General features: G+C 60.7%; 1 protein-coding gene across 4 annotated transcripts in view; it reads right to left on the reverse strand.

Moving 5' to 3' along the window:
* Window positions 1-18,149, reverse strand: part of KDM4B (lysine demethylase 4B) — a 181,708-nt gene that overhangs the window by 93,269 nt on the left and 70,290 nt on the right. For all 4 annotated transcript variants that reach the window (XM_039465931.2, XM_039465928.2, XM_039465929.2 and 1 more), the window contains 3 exons: window positions 15,423-15,598; window positions 11,881-11,995; window positions 5,748-5,941 (listed from right to left, as the gene is read on the reverse strand). In XM_039465931.2, coding sequence (XP_039321865.1) covers window positions 5,748-5,941; window positions 11,881-11,995; window positions 15,423-15,598 — 485 coding nt within the window. The remainder of the gene's footprint in view (window positions 1-5,747; window positions 5,942-11,880; window positions 11,996-15,422; window positions 15,599-18,149) is intronic.

An 18,149-nucleotide genomic window follows, 5' to 3' on the forward strand; every position in this document is an offset into this window, starting at 1 on the left:
GATGGTCATTTCCACAAGCATATGGCTCCCAGGGACCCTGGGCTGGGGCCACTACAGTGGGTCTCGGTGGGCCGGGGAGGAAGTGCCGAGCCCCTGGAGGGCAGGAACCCGGGCCCTGAGCAAGCAGCCTTGGCCCTGACACCTTGTCATTTCTAATGAACAGGGTCCCTCCGCCTCCCTGCTGGATCCGATCTACTCTCCGCAGCTCTCTGCTCCAAACCGCTTCCTCCTTTCCATTTCTGTCATCCAGGTTCCGCGTGTGTGGCTGGGAAGGGCCTGGCTGTGGTCCCCTGCCTGTGTGCGAGACGCTCACCAACTGCCTCATCAGCCTGGCGGGTCTCTGTCTCACCTCCCCAGGCACCGCCAGTGTGGCTCTGTCCCCAGGTACCCTAGCTGGGGTTGGGCCTGGGGTGGCGAGGAGAGGATCTCTCTCGCTCCTGCATCTTGTTCTGGTGACGGTGCAGTATGCGGAAACTGAGTTCTGAAAGCCAATCTGTAAAGAGTCAGGCTCGGGGCAATCTCCATTGGAAACCGGTGCTCTGCTTAGGGGATGCCACCCCCATGGGGCAGCCATCTCTGCAGAGCCCTCTCTAAGGCCACCAGACCCCCTTTGGCCCAGCCAGAGCAAGGCGGCAGGGAGGAATGCCTGGGTCACTGGAGGGGCCACCCCTGAGGGTCAGTGGACTGGGACCCCCGGGTCCCCACTGCTGGTAGGACCACCAGGTGCTGGGCTCAGAAGCTGGAAGGCCCAGTGGCTGGCTTGCCAGCAGCAGCGCAGACCCACACGGGCCCCAGGCACCAGCGCGCTATCCCGCAGGCTCATGGCTACCGCCTATGATGGGCTCAGCGGCTCCATCACCCACCAGACTCCAGGGTCCCACACCAGGGGGCAGGGCAGAGGCCGCTGTGGGGATCAGCAGCGCCACCTGCAGCCAGACTGAGGGAGCCCATGAAGGAGGGAGACGTCTGCCCCCAGGCAGGAGCTGCCAGCAGGAGGTGGGGCTGGGATGCAGGAGGGCGGTTGCCTGGGTGTGGGCTTCAAGGAGGTCCTGAGGCACAGTCAGGTGGGCAGCAGAGGGGCCAGCGAGCAGCCCTGAAGCCTCCACCCCAAGAAGAGCCTGGCTTGGCAACAGACTCAACGACTCCACACTCTGCCTCCTCCAACCCGCGGCCACAGGACAGGGAGCCAGGGCTGGCCCACTGCAGCCTGGTACCCACCCCACCCCCAGCCCCGGGAGCGCGGCTCCTCAGTGCACACACACACACGCACACACACACGCACACCTCCAGGGACACTGAGGAAGTGAAAGACGGTGTGCCCGCTAGGAGTCCAGTTTCCCTGGCAGCAAGAAGAAAAGATGCTGTGAAATTCCCCTGAGTGAAAACGCCAGAGAGAAAACTCAAGGTATAGCTGAATCAAAAGGGAAAATTCTCAGCCTGCGGCTCCTTAAAGGTCAAGGAGGCTGGAGGCGTTTTCTGATAATCCCCTCTCCACCGCGCTCAGGAGGGTCGGGCTCCTGGCAGGCCAGGATGGCCATGAGCAGGTGGGGGCTCCGTGCCCTTCTCTGGAGCACGAGCTCTGAGACCCTCAGCTCCCGCACCTGCACGGGGGACTGAGTGTGTCCAAGGTAAAGGAAGGTAGGAGGGGAGGGCAGAGAGACGCCAGAGGAAACAGCCAGAAATGAGACCGTGGAGGACCTGCATCCTGTCCAGCACAAATTGTCAGACTGCTGCACGTTACAGGCAGGTCAAGGTTACAGTCAAGGCAAGCACTTCCCCACCCCACTGCTCCTGGGGGCTCTACCTGGGAGCTCTCCTCCTGACAAGTGGAGCTGGAGGGAGCCTGGGGACCCTCTCCCCTAAGCCTAAGCAGAGGCCTCTGCAGCTGCCATGTACCGTCACTGCCCCCCCCGCCCCCCAGCCGCAGCACACCTCAAAAGGACCTTTTTCTAGCCACACTAGAACAAGGGTGCAAGCAGCTGGCCAAGTCCCGTCAGCTCATGACATCCCTGGGAGTCCCTACAGCCACAGGAACTCGCTGCTTCCCCATCTGGCTTCCCTGCTGCAGTGAGAGCCAGAGATCCTGCTTCTGGCAGCGGCCCACAGCCCCCGCAACCCTGCCCCCTCCACTACCTGCAGGGTCTCTTACGGGCTGGGGGCAACGGGGCACCCAGAGCCTCGGCCAGGCCCCAGCCCAGCACGTGGCTGCACAGTGGGCACTGTGGGACAGCGTGGGCCGGGGCCCTCGAGGGGTGACAGTCGCTCCACTCTCCTCTCTGGGGTACACAGCACAACTCGAATGGCCCAGAAGCGCCCTGGAGCCAGCAACTCTCCCAGAGCTGGCCGAGTTCCGACGTCCTCCCGCCCAGCCTGAAACTCTCTTCAAGGGGCCACGTGGCACGTGACGCCACTGGCTGCGCAGTGCTCAGCTTCACGGGGACGTGTGTTTAGTGCCTGGCCCGGGGAGCCCTGCAGAAAGGGGCTGCCACAGTGCAGGTGGGGGAGGGGAGGCCTGCAGGGAGCAGCCGGGGGCCAGCCCTGGAGTGTCAGCTCGGCTGAATCACCCCACCCCGGGCCCAGGTTCCAGGAGAGTCTTCCTCTTTTTTTGAGATGGAGTCTTACTCTGTCGCCCAGGCTGGAGTGCAGTGGCTCCATCTCAGCTCACTGCAAGCTCCACGTGCCAGGTTCAAGCCATTCTCCTAGCTCAGCTTCCTGAGTAGCTGGGATTACAGGTGCCCACCACCATAGCCCACTATTTTTTTTTTTTTTAAGTAGAGACAGGGTTTCACCACATTGGCCAGGCTGGTCTCGAACTCCTGAGCTCAGGCAATCCGCCCACCTCGACCTCCCAAAGTGCTAGGATTATAGGCGTGAGCCACTGCGCCCGGCCCCAGGAGAGTCTTGATCTAGGGCAGGAGAGCAGCCTGAGACAGGGGGTTCCATGGGACATGGCCTTCAGGACACCAACCCCAGGCCATCCCCAACCCCAGGAAGATGCAGGGTCGGGTGGAAAGCTTGGCCCCTCTCCACACCCACCTGCACTCCGGCCCCTGGCCTGGCTGACAGAAGGGACTGCAGGCAGCCCAGCCGGGGAGATGCAGGTGCTGGGTCTGGCTTCATGGAGATTTTGAGGCGTTCAGATATCCTCAGCCCAGCTGCCTGCGAGCACCACAGAACGCCGGCCTTTTGAAGCACATTTTTGTCTGTTACCGACACCAGGCTGTTCATGTCACTTTGACACAAATCAAGCTACCAAAGTAGCAACAGACCCAGAAAGGTTTAATAAAATGCTATAAACCTGAGTACATTGACACTTCTTTTAAAATGACATCGGAATACTCTGAAATGGCTGCAATTCAGCGGCCGCAGAGGCCAGCAAAACGGGGCGATTAGGGAGACACCCAGCCACAGATGGGGCGTGGCCTGGGTGATCTGTCAGGTGGCGGGAGGCCCACCTACCCCCAGGGCCTGAGGAGGGGGGGAAGTGCCTCCGGAAGCCTAAGGAGCTTCCTGAACCCCAGCCCAGGGACCAGAGGTAAGACACCTTTTCCAGGTACCTCCCCCCGATCCCCTGCAAGTTGGAAGGGCAGCCTGGAGGGGGAGTCAGCTTCCAGGACACACGGTGAGGATCTGAGCCAGGCCCTGACTAGGAGCTGGGACACAGGGTGACCAGGGCCCCCACCATCTGCTGGACAGGGCTGACGGCACGCAGTAGACCTTGGCTAACGCTGGGGTCCCCTGGTCTATATCTGCCCTAAGGACAGGCTTGGGTGCTGTGGGAACACCTGGGCCCTGCCTCAGCCCTGGGGAGAGAGCAGGGAAGGGCCCCACGTGCTAAGTGGGCTGAGCTGACTGTGGGGGCAAGTAGGGAGCTCTGGAGGGCTGGAGAAGAGCCCTGCGGGTCAAGCCCACAGTGTGGCACCTCTCAGGCCCCTCTGCCAGGCCACACTTGGACAGCATGGGGCCTCGCCCCTGCCATCCTCACCCCTTCCTAGGCGGAAATCAAGACCAAGGTCAAGGTGCTTCCGGAATTTCCCTTCCCAGAACTGCCGCGCAATCAACGCTACCCTTGCCACCGGCTGTCTCCCCTGAGCGATGTCTCACATCAGGTCACAGGGAAGTGTGGCCAGGGGGTGACAGCTGGACACCGAGGCACCAGGCGAAGCAAGGAGGGGTGTGGTAAGGGGCAGTCGGGGAGTGGTGAGGGACACCCTCAGTGGCTGCGTCCTGGACGAACCAGCTCAGGAGAGGCCCTTGGCCCCTGGTGCATCCCTGTTAGCCCCTCTGACAGCCTGTGGCCGGGTCCCTGCCACCTCCAGGGAGCCACTGTCCCCTCCTCCCACGGAGGCCCCTTCGACCAGTCAGCAGGGACCTCTGGCATCTGACCCGCTACAGCCCCAGCCACAGGGCCTACCCTAGCCCAGGCTCCCGCGACCGCCAGCAACTACCAGGGCCCCTCACAGGAGACGGAGCCACCGGTGCTGCCAGCCTGGGCGCTGACATCCGCACGTCTGACTCACTGGCCAGTCCCCCACCTCCAACATCCGTGACCCCCTGCTTCTCTCTGTGGCGGCCAACGGGCCTCACTGGTTGCTCGTCACCTGCTGCGCAGGGCAGACAGTCCCTCCAGAGGCACAAACCTGGCCACGCCTCAGGCGCTCCACCACTCACACACCCCCGGGAGGCCTCCCTTCACCCCAAGTCACAGGGTGTCCTCTACAGGACCTCCCCCTCGGGCTCCACCTGCACTCGGGACGCCTGTGAGGGTACACACGGCTTGCCCCTTCCTGCTCTTTGTGCTTTGGTAACGGAAAACGTAGAGCATTCTCTCCTGCTTACAGCCCCAACCCAGGGAAGGGCCAGGCAGGGCGGCGCTCCCGCGCCCTCCAGGCAGAGGCTCTGCCCTCCTCCTGAGCTAGGACGGCCTGGGAAGATTCCCGGAGCCAGCGCGGCCCCGGGAAGAGCGGGAGCGCCACCTAGTGGCCTTCGGAGGACTGCGCAGGGAAACCCCGCCGCACACCCAGCAGGGTTTCCAGTCACCAGCGAAGCCCAGTGACACAGGCGCGCGCGTGCACGCACGCACACACACACACACACACACACACACACACACACACAGAGTCACATGCGCGAGCACTCACAGGCACGCGCGCACGTGCACACTCATGAACACACCGCGCAGCCTCGCTGCGGACGTGTACAGGGAGGCAGGAGATGATCCTGGAACTCGGCCCACTGCAGCAGCAGCCAGGCTGCGCAGGTACCTCCTGCGAAGGGCATGTGCACTGTGCTCCACACGCGGCGGCGGCACCCCACCCTCCTGCCTGCAGGGCCTGGCCCAGACGTGCCAGGGCAGAGGCTGCGACGGAACGGCTGCAGGGTCATCCTGGCCAGGCCCCTTCTGGGCAGTGTGGACGGTGACCTTTCACCAGGAATCGTCCCCGCTCAGCCCTGAGAAAGCACTGCCTGGCAGTCACAGGGCTCAAGACCGCGCTCCTGGCCTTGGGGACGCCTGGGGCCACTCGTAGCTCAATGGGAGGCACTATGGGGTACAGAGCACAAGCTCTGGCAGCCTGGGAGCTTTGGCTCCGGGGCCGCACGTCCGCCTCCGCAAAGCTAGTGGGTGACCCGGGCGTCCGGAAAACCTCCGACCTTTGCCGGCCTCACCCTGCCACCACACCCAGCCACGTACCCGGGATCCACCCCGTCCTGAGGGGCTCCCGGGCCGGCAGGCCGCAGACACTCACCAGGACTTGGGCTCCCCGAAGTGCAGGTAGTTGATGCTGTACAGGTCCATGTCCTCGGTGTGCCAGGCGAAGGTGGTCTTCCACATACCGAAGTACAAGTAGGGCGTGTTCACGCCCTCGATGATGGTGCCGCACTCGCGCTCCACCATGTCCAGGATGGTGCGGAGGCTGCCGATGTTCCACTGGGCCACGTCCTGCAGGGCGGCAGAGCAGCATCGGCAACCACCCGGCCACCCCCACGCCTGCGAGGCCCGCCCCAGTACCCGAGGCCCCCAGGGCTGCTCACACCCAACAGACTTCTACATGCTTGCTTTCTCTGTGTGAGACTCTCGCCCAGGCTGGAATGCCGCGGCACAATCGGAGCTCGCTGCGGCCTTGACCACCCTGGCTCAGGTGATCCTCCCGCCTCAGTCTCCTGAGTACCTGGGACTACAGGCGCAGGACACCATGCCTGGCTAATTTTTAGTTTTTTTGTGCTTTTTTTTTTTCTGTAGAGATTAGGTCTCACTCTGTTGCCCAGGCCGGTCTCAAACTCTTGGGCTCAAGTGTCCCTCCCACCTTGGCCCCTCTAAGTGCTGGGGTTGCAAGCATGAGCCACCATACCCGGCCTAGACACCTTTTCTGCCAGCCTGGCCCTTCCAGGAAAGGCCCCAGCACACAGGCCAATGTGCACCAGGCAGGCAGGGCCTGCCAGATTCCACCGAGCCATTCGCTTCCTGCTGAGGTGGGGGCCTTATGTCGAAACCTGCAGTTTGGTTGTGCATAATTAACGTGCCTCTGAGTCAGTGACACGGAAGGAGAAAAACAGTCACCACGCGGGGCTAACCCAGCGGTGACACTGGAGCTGAGGCTCAGTGACAGCCTTGCCACAGCTTCAGGCCGAGGGGACGAAGAAAGCTTTCAGAACCAGGCAAACGAGGACGAACACCACCCACCAGGCATATCTATGCTTAATGTCACAAGCAAACAAACCCCGTCCTGTCCTAAGAGCTCATAAAATATGCATTAGTCACTGCAGTCTCCGGAGAGGCTCACGGCCTGCCGAGAGGCTGAGAGGAAGCTCGACACGCTAGGGAACCTGAGCTCCTCTCAAAGCCGGGATCCACCCCACAGTCCCTGACTGGCCCTGGGACTTGGCAGGACCAGTGGTTCCTTTGCAAGGTGAGCCCTGGCAGGAGCCCAAAGAGGCACAGAGGGAGGCAGTGAGGAGACCGCGAGGGGAGGAGGGAGGCCCCGGGCCCAGGCTGATGTGGGCGAGAATTCATCCTGGGACCAGATCAAGTCACTCCTCTGCTCTGGGCTCAGTTTCTCCAGCTGTAAAAGGAGGCTGGTGCATAGGTCAGGCGTGCCAAGTATGTGCCAAGGAAGCCCCGAAGCTTCCTCTGGAGCCTGTGGCGGGTCGGCCTGGGCCCGCACAGCCTGCATGTGGCTGCAGAGTCAGCCAACCCAGGGGCTCTCCTGCACTAGGCTCTGAGGCTGGACTTTTACTCGAAAACAGTCAGGAGGGATCCGGAACAGAAAGAGAAGCCCCAGACCAAAAAGAAAAGCTTGCAAGACACAACTGATAACCAAAATACACAGCGAACTCTCACAATCCAACCAGAAGACAACCAACAGCCCGGTTCAAAAACGGAAAAGGGCGGCCCGGTGCGGTGGCTCACGCCTGGAATCCCAGCACTTTGGAAGGCCAAGGTGGGAGGGCTCCTTGAGCCCAGGAGTTTGAGGCTAGCCTGATCAACATGGTGAAACCTCGTCTCTACTAAAAATATAGAAGGTAGCCAGGTGTGGTGGAGGGTGCCTGTAATCCTAGCTACTCGGGAGACTGAGGCAGGAGAATCACTTGAACTCGGGAGGCGGAGGTTGCAGTGAGCCAAGATCGCGCCACTGCACTCCAGCCTGGGTGACAGAGCAAGACTCCGTCAAGAAATGTTCACGGTCACATTGTTCCTAACAGGCAGAGAGAGAACACACCGCAAATGTCCATCAGCACACGAACCGACAAACACAACGTGGTGTGCAGTGGACACCTCTGCCCTCAAAATCCAGAATCCACATGCGCCAAGGTCCAAAATGTCCTGAATACAGGCAGGACGCCACAAGTGAACACGCACAGCTGACTTCGTGTGGCCAGTCACAGTTCAGACACGGCCAAAACTTGGTTTCACGCACAAAAGTATTAAAAACTGCATGTTTAAAGGACATACGAAACACAAATGAATTCTGTGTGTAGACGTTAACACGGCTTGGCTCCGAAACCCCACTAAATCTCATGTCAAACTGCAGGTCCCAGTGTCGGCTGTCGGGCCGGGTGGGTGGCCGGATCGTGGGGGTGGATTTCTCATGAAGGGGGGAGCACCATCCCCTTGCTGCTGTTCTCACGAGAGTGAGTTCTCAGGAGACCTGGCTGTTTACAATCGCCTGGCACCGCCCCTCACTCTCTCGTCCTGCTCCTGCTGTATAAGACAGCTGAGCTGAATCAGCCTCTCCTTCACCTTCCGCCACAACTCCTGAGGCCTCTCCAGCCATGTTTCCTGCAGAGCCTGCAGAACCATGAACCAATGAAAGCTTTTCGTTACTCACTACCCAGCCTCCGGTCTTTCTTTTCCTTTCTTTCTTTCCAGACACAGAGTCTTGCTTTGTCACCCGGGCTGGAGTGCAGTGGCCAGACTGGTCTCAAACTCCTGACCACAAGTAATCCACCCGCCTTGGCCTCCCAAAGCACTGGGATTACAGGTGTGAGCCGCCATGCCTAGCCGTGGTGTTAGTAATCTTTTTTCTTTTTTTTTTTTTTTTTGGAGTCTTGCTCTGCCACCCAGGCTGGAGTGCAGTGGCGCCATCTCGGCTCACCGCAACCTCCGCCTCCCGGGTTCAAGCGATTCTCCTGTCTCAGCCTCCCAAGTAGCTGGGACTACAGGCGCGCACCACCACGCCTGGCTCATTTTTTGTATTTTTAGTAGAGACAGGGTTTCACCATATTAGCCAGGATGGTCTAGATCTCCTGACCTTACCGTCTACCTATCTTGGCCTCCGAAAGTACTGGGATTACAAGCGTGAGCCACTGTGCCCGGACTTTTTTTTTTTTTTTTTTGAGGCAGAGTTTCGCTTTTGTCACCAGGCTGGAGTGCAGTGGCGCCATCTCAGCTCACTGCAACCTCTGCCTCCAGGGTTCAAGCGATTCTCCTGCCTCAGCCTCCCGAGTAGCTACAGGCATGCATCACCATGCCCGGCCAATTCTTTGTATTTTTAGTAGAGATAGGGTTTCGCCATGTTGGGCAGGCTGGTCTCAAACTCCTGACCTCGGGTGATCCAGCTGCCTCGGCCTCCCACTGTGCTGGGATTACAGGTGTGAGCCACCATGCCCAGCCTCAGGTACTTCTCTACAGCAATGCAGGAACAAACTATTACAGACTTGGGTCCCATCTTCAAGATATCTCAGTATGCATGTATTTAAAAAAAAAAAAAAAATCCCGAATTTGAAATACGCTGAACTCACGTATTTTGGATAAGAGCTATTCAACCTGTATATCCCTGCAGTGGAGTATTATTCAGCCATGAAAAGGAATGGGGTTCTGACACAGGCCAGAGTGTGGATGAATCTTGAGGGTGTCACACTTGGTGAGAAAGCAGACAGGAAAGGCCACGCAGTGTGCGATCCTGTTTCTATGCAATGTCCAGGACAGCCCCATCCAGAGACAGGAATAGGATGCGTGGGTGCCAGCCTGGGATGACAGGGAGAGTGGGAAGTGGCTGCTGATGGGGACAGGGTTTCCTTTCGCAGCAATGGAATGTTCCAGAACTGACAGTGGTAACTGCTGCATGACTCTGAAGGAAAGTACTAAAACCCATGGAATTGTACTTTTTAAATGGAAGACTTGAGGGGCATGTGTGACATCTGAAGGGTGCTACTTAGACAGATCCATAAACAAAAGATCCCGCCTAATCCAAACACCCTAAAATGCTACGTGGACAACACCGGCTGCATGCCGGGCAGGCCTGACTGCACACTCGCACAGCACGCAGCCTTAGGCCCTCGGGTCCCTGGGCATGAACGCCCCCCCGGGCAGCAGCACGTCACAGTGTGGGTGGCAGAGCCACACCTGGGATGCTGGGGCTGCCAGGAGTCCCTGATGCCGACCCGCACGCACCGGGAGCACCGTCTGGGCTGCGGCGGAGGCCAGGGTGGGAAGTGACCAGCGAGCGGGCACAGCGGCTGCCCCTCCCACAGACGGCCCCGGCTCCGGACTGGGCACAGAGCGCATGACCATGGGCACACGTCCCAGCTTGAGGCTTCGGTGTCCACACCTAAAGCGGGCAGGCTGCTGACGCTGACCGCCCCCTGCCCACGATGTCAATGCCTATACCTGCTCCTGCCCGGTGGCCAGGGAGATGGCTCTGGTCATGTCTGCAGGGATCAAACGGGCTCCAAGGCAGAAAGTCAGGGGTTTCCTGTCAGAGTCACCGGGAAGACCTCCCTCACGGCCACAGATCGGGGGCAAGGCTGCCATCCTGGCCAGGGTGGATGGAGCCCTGGCCTCCCCCTACCTCAGCAGCTTCCAGGAGGCGCCAAGGGCAAGGGTGGAAAGTGGGCCTGAAACCAGAAAGAAAGGGGAGGCCCAGTCCTGAACTCGGGCTGCCTAAGAGGGCCGCTCCGGGCCTCTGCCTGACGCGGGAAACGGGCGGCCTGGGAGGCCGTGCCCCTCTGACTCAGCCGGGAGGGCTTCAAAGCAAGCAGGGAAGCAGGGGGCAGCCAGCCCTGCCAGACCGGAGGCAGCTCCAGGAAGCAGCTCCCTGTCAATCTGCCACTGGACCCTCTGCTGCCGAGCTGGCTTCTGGGGCCAAATCCACACTCCTTCGAGCAAGGACTCCGGGAGGTGCAAGGCCTGGGGTGGCCAAGCCCCCGTGGGAACCGCGTGTGCACTGGGGCAGGAGGGAAGAGGTGGCCGAGGCTGCTGCCTCTGCCCGCGCTCCCCTAGTACACAGCTGTTCCCCTCGAGCTGAACCAGGTGCGGGGCGGCCACCCGTGCAGACGGGACCAGCCTCCCATACCAGAACTGCAGCCATGCGCTCAGGGGCGGAAATCTCCCCGAGAGGCCGGGCCACGCGCCCTCCACAAGCCTGCCATCACTGTGGAGCTGCGGGACAGTGGGCGCTGTCCTGGGAGGACAGCTGCACACCCCATGCCCCATTCCATCAGTGGAAAACTGAGGCCCAGGAAGGAGATGGCGGTGCCGGGAGCACAGCTGGTGGATGCCTGGGCCTTATGCCTGGCTCCACGCTGAGGGGGCTCCTCAGCTTCTCCAAGGGGGGCTCACTGAACAGAATCCTCTGTGTGAGAAACCTGCGTCCTCGGCTCAGAGAGCAAACCGAGTCTCACGCAGGCCACAGCGCCGCTAGGCTAAACTACGCGGGGCTGGGCAAGGCCGGCCACGGCCTCCCGACGCTGCTCTACACACGCCCGCCACGCACGCCACATTTCTGGCGTCCAGCAGGGCCATGGGAGCCTTATCCCTGAGGCCGGGCCTCTGGGGGTGCCTGCCAGCTGCCCTCATGGAGGGCCTGGGCTGTGTAGACAAGGGGAAGTCCAACAGGCCAGGCCCCAGAAGGGACACGGGGCCCCCTCACCCCAGTCTCGGGCCCTAAGCACAAGGCAGGGACCGGGCTGGAGCCGAGTCCAGCAGGCGGCCTGGCTGGCTGAGGACTCGAGGCTCCCCAGTGCCGGGAAGACGAGCGCAGGGACTGGACAAGTACACGCGTGCGTGACAGGCCATGTGCCGGCTGCTGAGGCCAGAGGCGGAGCCAGCACACACTCAGGACACAGGCCGCGGGGTGTGGCTGGACAAGTACACGTGTGCGTGACAGGCTGTGTGCCGGCTGCTGAGGCCAGAGGCGGAGCCAGCGTGCGCTCAGGACACAGGCCGCGGGGTGTGGCTGGAGGGGCCCTGCAAAAATCAGAAAAAACCTGGCTTCCTCTTTCTTGACCGCAGGACACGGCCCGCAGCCAGAGCCGGGGCAAGGCGGTCAAGCTTGCCCGCCTGGAAGCTTCACCTGCTAAGGCAGAGCCCCGTCCGTTCAGGGCCTCCCCGCCGCCCCCCGTGGGGAAGCTGGTCCTGTTTCCCCAGGGCTGGGTACTCACATCATCGTATAAAGAGCCGCTGATGTCGGCCCCGTAGATCGGGGAGACAAAGGTGAGGTTCTTCCAGTATTTGCGTTCAAGGTCGTCAAAGTCCTGGTGTCGCGGGGTACAGTACCTGGTGAACAGACACCCCCAAACCAGCTCAGGGAGGGGCCTGGGTGCCGCACAGCCCACCCTTAGCCACCAGGAACCCAGGGCACCCACGACAGAGGCAGGAGGGGCTCCATTCAAGACTGCCCACTGCCCCTGCCCAGGGTACCACGTGACCTGCTTGAGTGTGGGAGAGAGCACTTCCACGGGTGAGCAAGTGGTGCAAACCCACGCAGCCTCCTCAGCTGTCCCGGCCCCGGGCACCCACGTCAGAACACAAGCCAGGGGAGTGGGCACAGGACAGAGGCCCCGGGTGGCTCTTGTCATCCCTGGGTGGCAAAGACGGAGCTCAGATGACAGACTGGCGGCTGGGAAAGTCAGGTGGCCAGGACAGACCAGGCCCCACCCTGGCGCCAGAGCCACAAGGCACGTGGACCTCGGAGAGCAACAGGGTGGGGGCGACAGACAGGAAGGAGGGCACAGCGACAGGATGGGCCTGCGCAGCACGGAGAGTGCGTGGCTGTGCCTGTGGAACCAGTGACCCACACTCGGAACACCGCCAGTACACAAAGGTGCCATGTGTACCCACACGTGCTCATGGGTGTTCCCACATGGGTGTGCCTGACAGATATGTGTAAGAGCTGGAATGTGCCCGTGTCCAGTAAACATGCCCACGTGTACCCATGTGTGTCCCTGTGTATAAACGTGCCTGTGTACTGTATGCCTGTGCATGGCTGTGTGCCCGTGTATACCCATGTGTGTGACTGTGTAAACGTGTGCCCGTGTACCCACATGTGTACCTGTGTATAAACGTGTGTGCCCATGTGTACTGTGCGTGCCTGTGTAAGGACATGAGTGTGCACGTGTGTACTGTGTGTGCCTGTGTATGGACATGAGTGTGCCCGTGTGTACTGTGTGCCTAAGGACATGAGTGTGCCCGTGTGTACTGTGTGTGCCTGTGTAAGGACGTGAGTGTGCCCGTGTGTACTGTGTGTGCCTGTGTAAGGACGTGAGTGTGCCCGTGTGCCTGTGTATGGACATGTGTGCCTGTGTGCACTGCGTGCCTGCGTAAGGACATGAGTGTGCCTGTGTGCACTGTGTGTGCCTCTGTATGGACATGAGTGTGCCCGTGTGTACTGTGTGTGCCTGTGGATGGACATGAGTGTCCCCGTGTGTACTCTGTGTGCCTGTGTAAGGACATGAGTGTGCCCGTGTACTGTGTGTGCCTGTGTAAGGACATGAGTGTGCCCATGTGTACTGTGTGTGCCTGTGGATGGACATGAGTGTGCCCGTGTGTACTGTGTGTGCCTGTGTAAGTACGAGTGTGCCCGTGTGTACTGTGTGTGCCTGTGTAAGGACATGAGTGTGCCCGTGTGTACTGTGTGTGCCTGTGTAAGGACATGAGTGTGGCCGTGTGTACTGTGTGTGCCTGTGTATGGACATGAGTGTGCCCGTGTGTACTGTGTGTGCCTGTGTATGGACATGAGTGTGCCCGTGTGTACTGTATGTGCCTGTGTATGGACATGAGTGTGCCCGTGTGCAGTGTGCCTGTGTAAGGACGAGTGTGCCCGTGTGTACTGTGTGTGCCTGTGTAAGGACATGAGTGTGCCCGTGTGTACTGTGTGTGCCTGTGTAAGGACACGAGTGTGCCCGTGTGTACTGTGTGTGCCTGTGTATGGACATGAGTGTGCCCGTGTGTACTGTGTGTGCCTGTGTATGGACATGAGTGTGCCTGTGTGTACTGTGTGTGCCTGTGTAAGGACATGTGTGCCCGTGTGCAGTGTGTGTGCCTGTGTAAGGACATGAGTGTGCCCGTGTGTACTGTGTGTGCCTGTGTATGGACATGAGTGTGCCCGTGTGTACTGTGTGTCTGTGTAAGGACATGAGTGTGCCCATGTACTGTGTGCGCCTGTGTATGGACATGAGTGTGCCCATGTGTACTGTGTGCCTGTGGACGGACATGAGTGTGCCCGTGTGTGCCTGTGTATGGACATGTGTGCCCGTGTGTACTGTGTGTGCCTGTGTAAGGACATGAGTGTTCCCGTGTGTACTGTGTGTGCCTGTGTATGTACATGAGTGTGCCTGTGTGTACTGTGTGTGCCCAAGGACATGAGTGTGCCCGTGTGCAGTGTGTGCCTGTGTATGGACATGAGTGTGCCCGTGTGTACTGTGTGTACCTGTGTATGGACATGAGTGTGCCCGTGTGTACTGTGTGTGCCTGTGTATGGACATGAGTGTGCCCGTGTACTGTGCGTGCCTGTGTAAGGACGAATGTGCCCGTGTGTACTGTGTGTGCCTGTGTATGGACATGAGTGTGCCCGTGTGTACTGTGTGTGCCCGTGTGTACTGTGTGTGCCTGTGTATGGACGTGAGTGTGCCCGTGTGTACTGTGTGTGCCTGTGTATGGACATGTGTGCCCGTGTGTACTGTGTTTGCCTGTGTAAGGACATGAGTGTGCCCGTGTGTGCCTGTGTGTGGACATGAGTGTGCCTGTGTGTACTGTGTGTGCCTGTGTATGGACATGAGTGTGCCCGTGTGTACTGTGTGTGCCTGTGTAAGGACATGAGTGTGCCCGTGTGTACTGTGTGTGCCTGTGTATGGACGTGAGTGTGCCCGTGTGTAGTGTGTGCCTGTGTATGGACATGAGTGTGCCCGTGTGTGCCTGTGTAAGGACATGAGTGTGCCCGTGTACTGTGTGCGCCTGTGTAAGGACATGAGTGTGCCCGTGTACTGTGTGTGCCTGTGTAAGGACATGAGTGTGCCCGTGTACTGTGTGCGCCTGTGTATGGATGCACGTGTGCCCATGTGTACCTGTGTCCACATGTACCTTCATGTGTGCTTGTGCCTGTGCCCTTGTGTGCCTGTCCTCATGTATGCCTGTGCCCTCGTGTGTACCTGTCTGTGCCCTCGTGTGCCCGTGTGCCCTCGTGTGTACCTGTGTCGTGTCTGTCATGTCTGTGCCATGTGCCCTCGTGTGTACCTGTCTGTGCCCCCGTGTGCGCCTGTGTGCCCTCTTGTGTACCTGTGTGCCCTCGTGTGTGCCTCTGTGCCCTCGTGTGTACCTGTGTCTGCGTCCTCGTGTCTGTGTCGCGTGTGCCTGTGCTCTCGTGTGTGCCTGTGCCAGCCAGGGAGCCCTTTCTGAGGAGGGGTACGCCACCGAGGCATCACAGGAGGGTGTGGAGGACATGCTCCGGGGCTGGGGACTGGGGTGCCGCCCATTGTGTGTTGGGGATCCCTGGGAAGCTGAGGTGAGGGCGGTGTGGGTCAGCCCAGGCTGGGAGAGGGTCCGGATCCACCCTTGGCTCGGGGGTTGCCGCCGCCCACGTCGGGCATGTGGAGCAGGCCAGCCGTGCTGTGGGGGCTGCGTATGCCGCGCCTCCTCTGCCCCCAGGACCCCCATGAGCAGGTGCGCTCCGGGAGCCAGGGTCAGGCTGCCCGCCCGCCCTGCGTACTTCTCGCTGTTGGCCAGGCGGCGGTACTCCCCCACCGTCATGGCCTTCTTCTGGATGTTGTACTGCGTGAAGAGGCCCGACTGGCCCGTCACCACCTGCTGGATGGGGGCGGGGATCACCACGTCGTCAATGTCATCGTAAGTCTGCCGCGGCTTCCACTCTTTCGGGGGGATGATCTGCAAGACCAAGGCGCGAGTCGGTGGCACCCTCGGATCCTCAGGGCAAGGCCAGAGAGCAGACTGCGAAGCCGGCTCCCTGGGGACCAGCACCCCCAGATCTGCACCTCGGGACACCCACCTCTGTTGCCTTATCAAACGCCCCGGGAGACTCTGCAGCCAACAAGGGCCTCTCCTGCTAAGGCAGAGCCATCTCCCAGGACTGGAAGCTGGGCACAGCCCCCAATAGCACCAGGGCCGACCCTGAGGCATGTGTGCAGGATTACACTCAGCAAACATGGGGGGACGGGGCGTGTGTGTGTGCTGGCAACTGGAGGCTGACAGACACATTTTCAGGCATGTGTGGTGGTGGTGGTTGTTTCCGAGACGGTCTTGCTATGCCACCCAGCCTGGAGTGCAATGCCACAATCACAGGCTCACTGCAGCCTCCAACTCCTGGGCTCAGGAGATCCTCCCACCTCAGCATTCCGAGTAGTGGGGACCACGGACTTGCACCACCACGCCCAGCTCACTTTTTATTTTTTAATTTTCTGTAGAGATGGAGTCTCGTTTTGTTGCATAGGCTGGTCTCGAACTCCTTGCCTCAAGTGATCCTCCCGTCTCAGCCTCCCAACGTGCTGGGCAAGGCATTTTTAAACCGGGACTCTCTTCCCTCTTGGTTATGAGCGTTCCGGCCCACCACGCCCTCTAGCAGCAGGAAATAAGAACTGCGCCCGCCGGCTACCGTGAGGCCACCAGGGGCTGGAGCCGAGATTCGCTCTAGTGGCTCCACCAACTGCTAGGCACTAGGAAATGCTGGGAAATAGATCAGACTCCACGGGTCTCCCACACCACCTGGAGCAGGCAGACAGGAAGCACAGGGAGGGTGACGGTGCCACATGGGATGGGGGCAGGGGCAGGGGCTGTGGGTCAGGACAGGAGCTGGGCTGAGCTGGGCACTGTGCAGAGTGTGCTGGGGCTCAGAACACACATCCCCTAAGAGGGAGGAACGGAGAAGTTCCCATCTGACCACTGAGGAAACTGAGGCAGACAGCAATCCACAACACAGCCCAGGGCACCACTGGGGCGGGAGGGCAGACTGTGGCCCAGGACCTCTAGCCTGGCAGCCACATGGAATTCTAGCACCCCAGGGAAGCCCTGGGCCACCTTGGACACTGAGACATGCAGAGAAAACAGCAGAGGACAAGGACCGGCACCTGTCAGGTGCCCCATCCAGGAGCCGAGAGAACAGGGCTATCGGGGCACATGTCTCGCCCTGGGCTCCTAGCCTCATCCCAGCCTCGTGCTCCCTCCTCTGGTGGGGGTGAGCCTCTAGGCCAAGTCCAGATTCCAGTCAGCCGGTGGGCACGAGGCCTTCGAGGCGCCAGGCACCCTTCTGTGCAGGCACTCCCAGCCGCTCTGGGTGGCCACACTTAGTCCTAGGGTGGGGTCTGCAGGCCCCACGCCTTCTTCCAGGGGTCACCCAGGCCACCCAACTGCACAGGGAGGAAGAACTAACCCCCCCGCTGCAGCTCATCTGTCAGGGACCTGGAAAGCCACCCCTCCGCGCTCAGGGCCCCCGAAGGAAGAGGTCCGTGTCGAGGCCCACGTCGCTGGCAGCTTCCAGGATGGCTGACGTCCACTTGCCACCCCCAGGGACCCAGCGATCGCATCGTGGAGGAGACTCTTTTGCTCGGCAGTGAGAACGCGTGTCCCCAGGTGCTCCTTGACGACGGGGAGGTGCGGCCTCCGCAGCCGGCGCGCGCGGGTCTCTTCAGCAAAAGCACTAACAGCATCAGCCACAGCAAGCAGGTGGCTCTCAACTGAGGGGGGTCCTGTCCCCCGGGGGACACCTGGCCATGTCTGGGGACATCTGTGGCTGTCACGACTGAGGTTGCTCTGGCAGGAAGTAGATGGAGGCCAGGGTTGCTGCTCAGCCCCAGCAGTGCCCGGATGGCCCCGCCCCAGAGAACCACCTGGCCCCAGGGGCGCAGTGCCAGGCGAGGGGACGCCCTCGTTTAGAGTCAAAGCAAGGTGAGTCAGGTCCCAAGGAAAGGACGGTCCAGGCTCGCACTGGCTCTTTCTGGAGACTTGCCACCCTTCCACGTCCACTGTGGCCACAGCGCAATAGGTGCCTGGGGCTGCTGTCGCTGGCACAGCCTGTGCCATGGCAGGGTGCTGGACCAGCGGCCGGGATGCCCTTCTCTTCGATTTCAAGGCGGCAGCTGAAGAATCAGTGAGACGCCAAGACGTTCGGAGGTGGAAAGGCAAGAAATGGAAACAGAAGGGCCTGAGTCCCAGGCACGAGACGCTCCTGCCGAGAACGGAGCTGAGTGACGAGAGGCTCCACAGGCCGGCGCCGCTCGGAACCACACAGGCGCCGTCTCCCTCTCAGGAAGCCCCCGTCTGCTTCTGCCGGAGACTTCACCAACCCAGCCCGGCTCCACGTCCAGGCCAAGGCTGCTGGCCGAGAGGAAGCCGGGAACCCGCCCCTTCACTGCCAGGAGAGGAAACTCGTCCGTCATCCGAGTCTGCGAAAGAACAAAACACTTCGCTCCCGATTTCCTCGCTC

The sequence above is a fragment of the Saimiri boliviensis genome, chromosome 14 (genome assembly GCF_048565385.1).
Source record: "Saimiri boliviensis isolate mSaiBol1 chromosome 14, mSaiBol1.pri, whole genome shotgun sequence".
NCBI classification, from domain to species: domain Eukaryota; kingdom Metazoa; phylum Chordata; class Mammalia; order Primates; family Cebidae; genus Saimiri; species Saimiri boliviensis.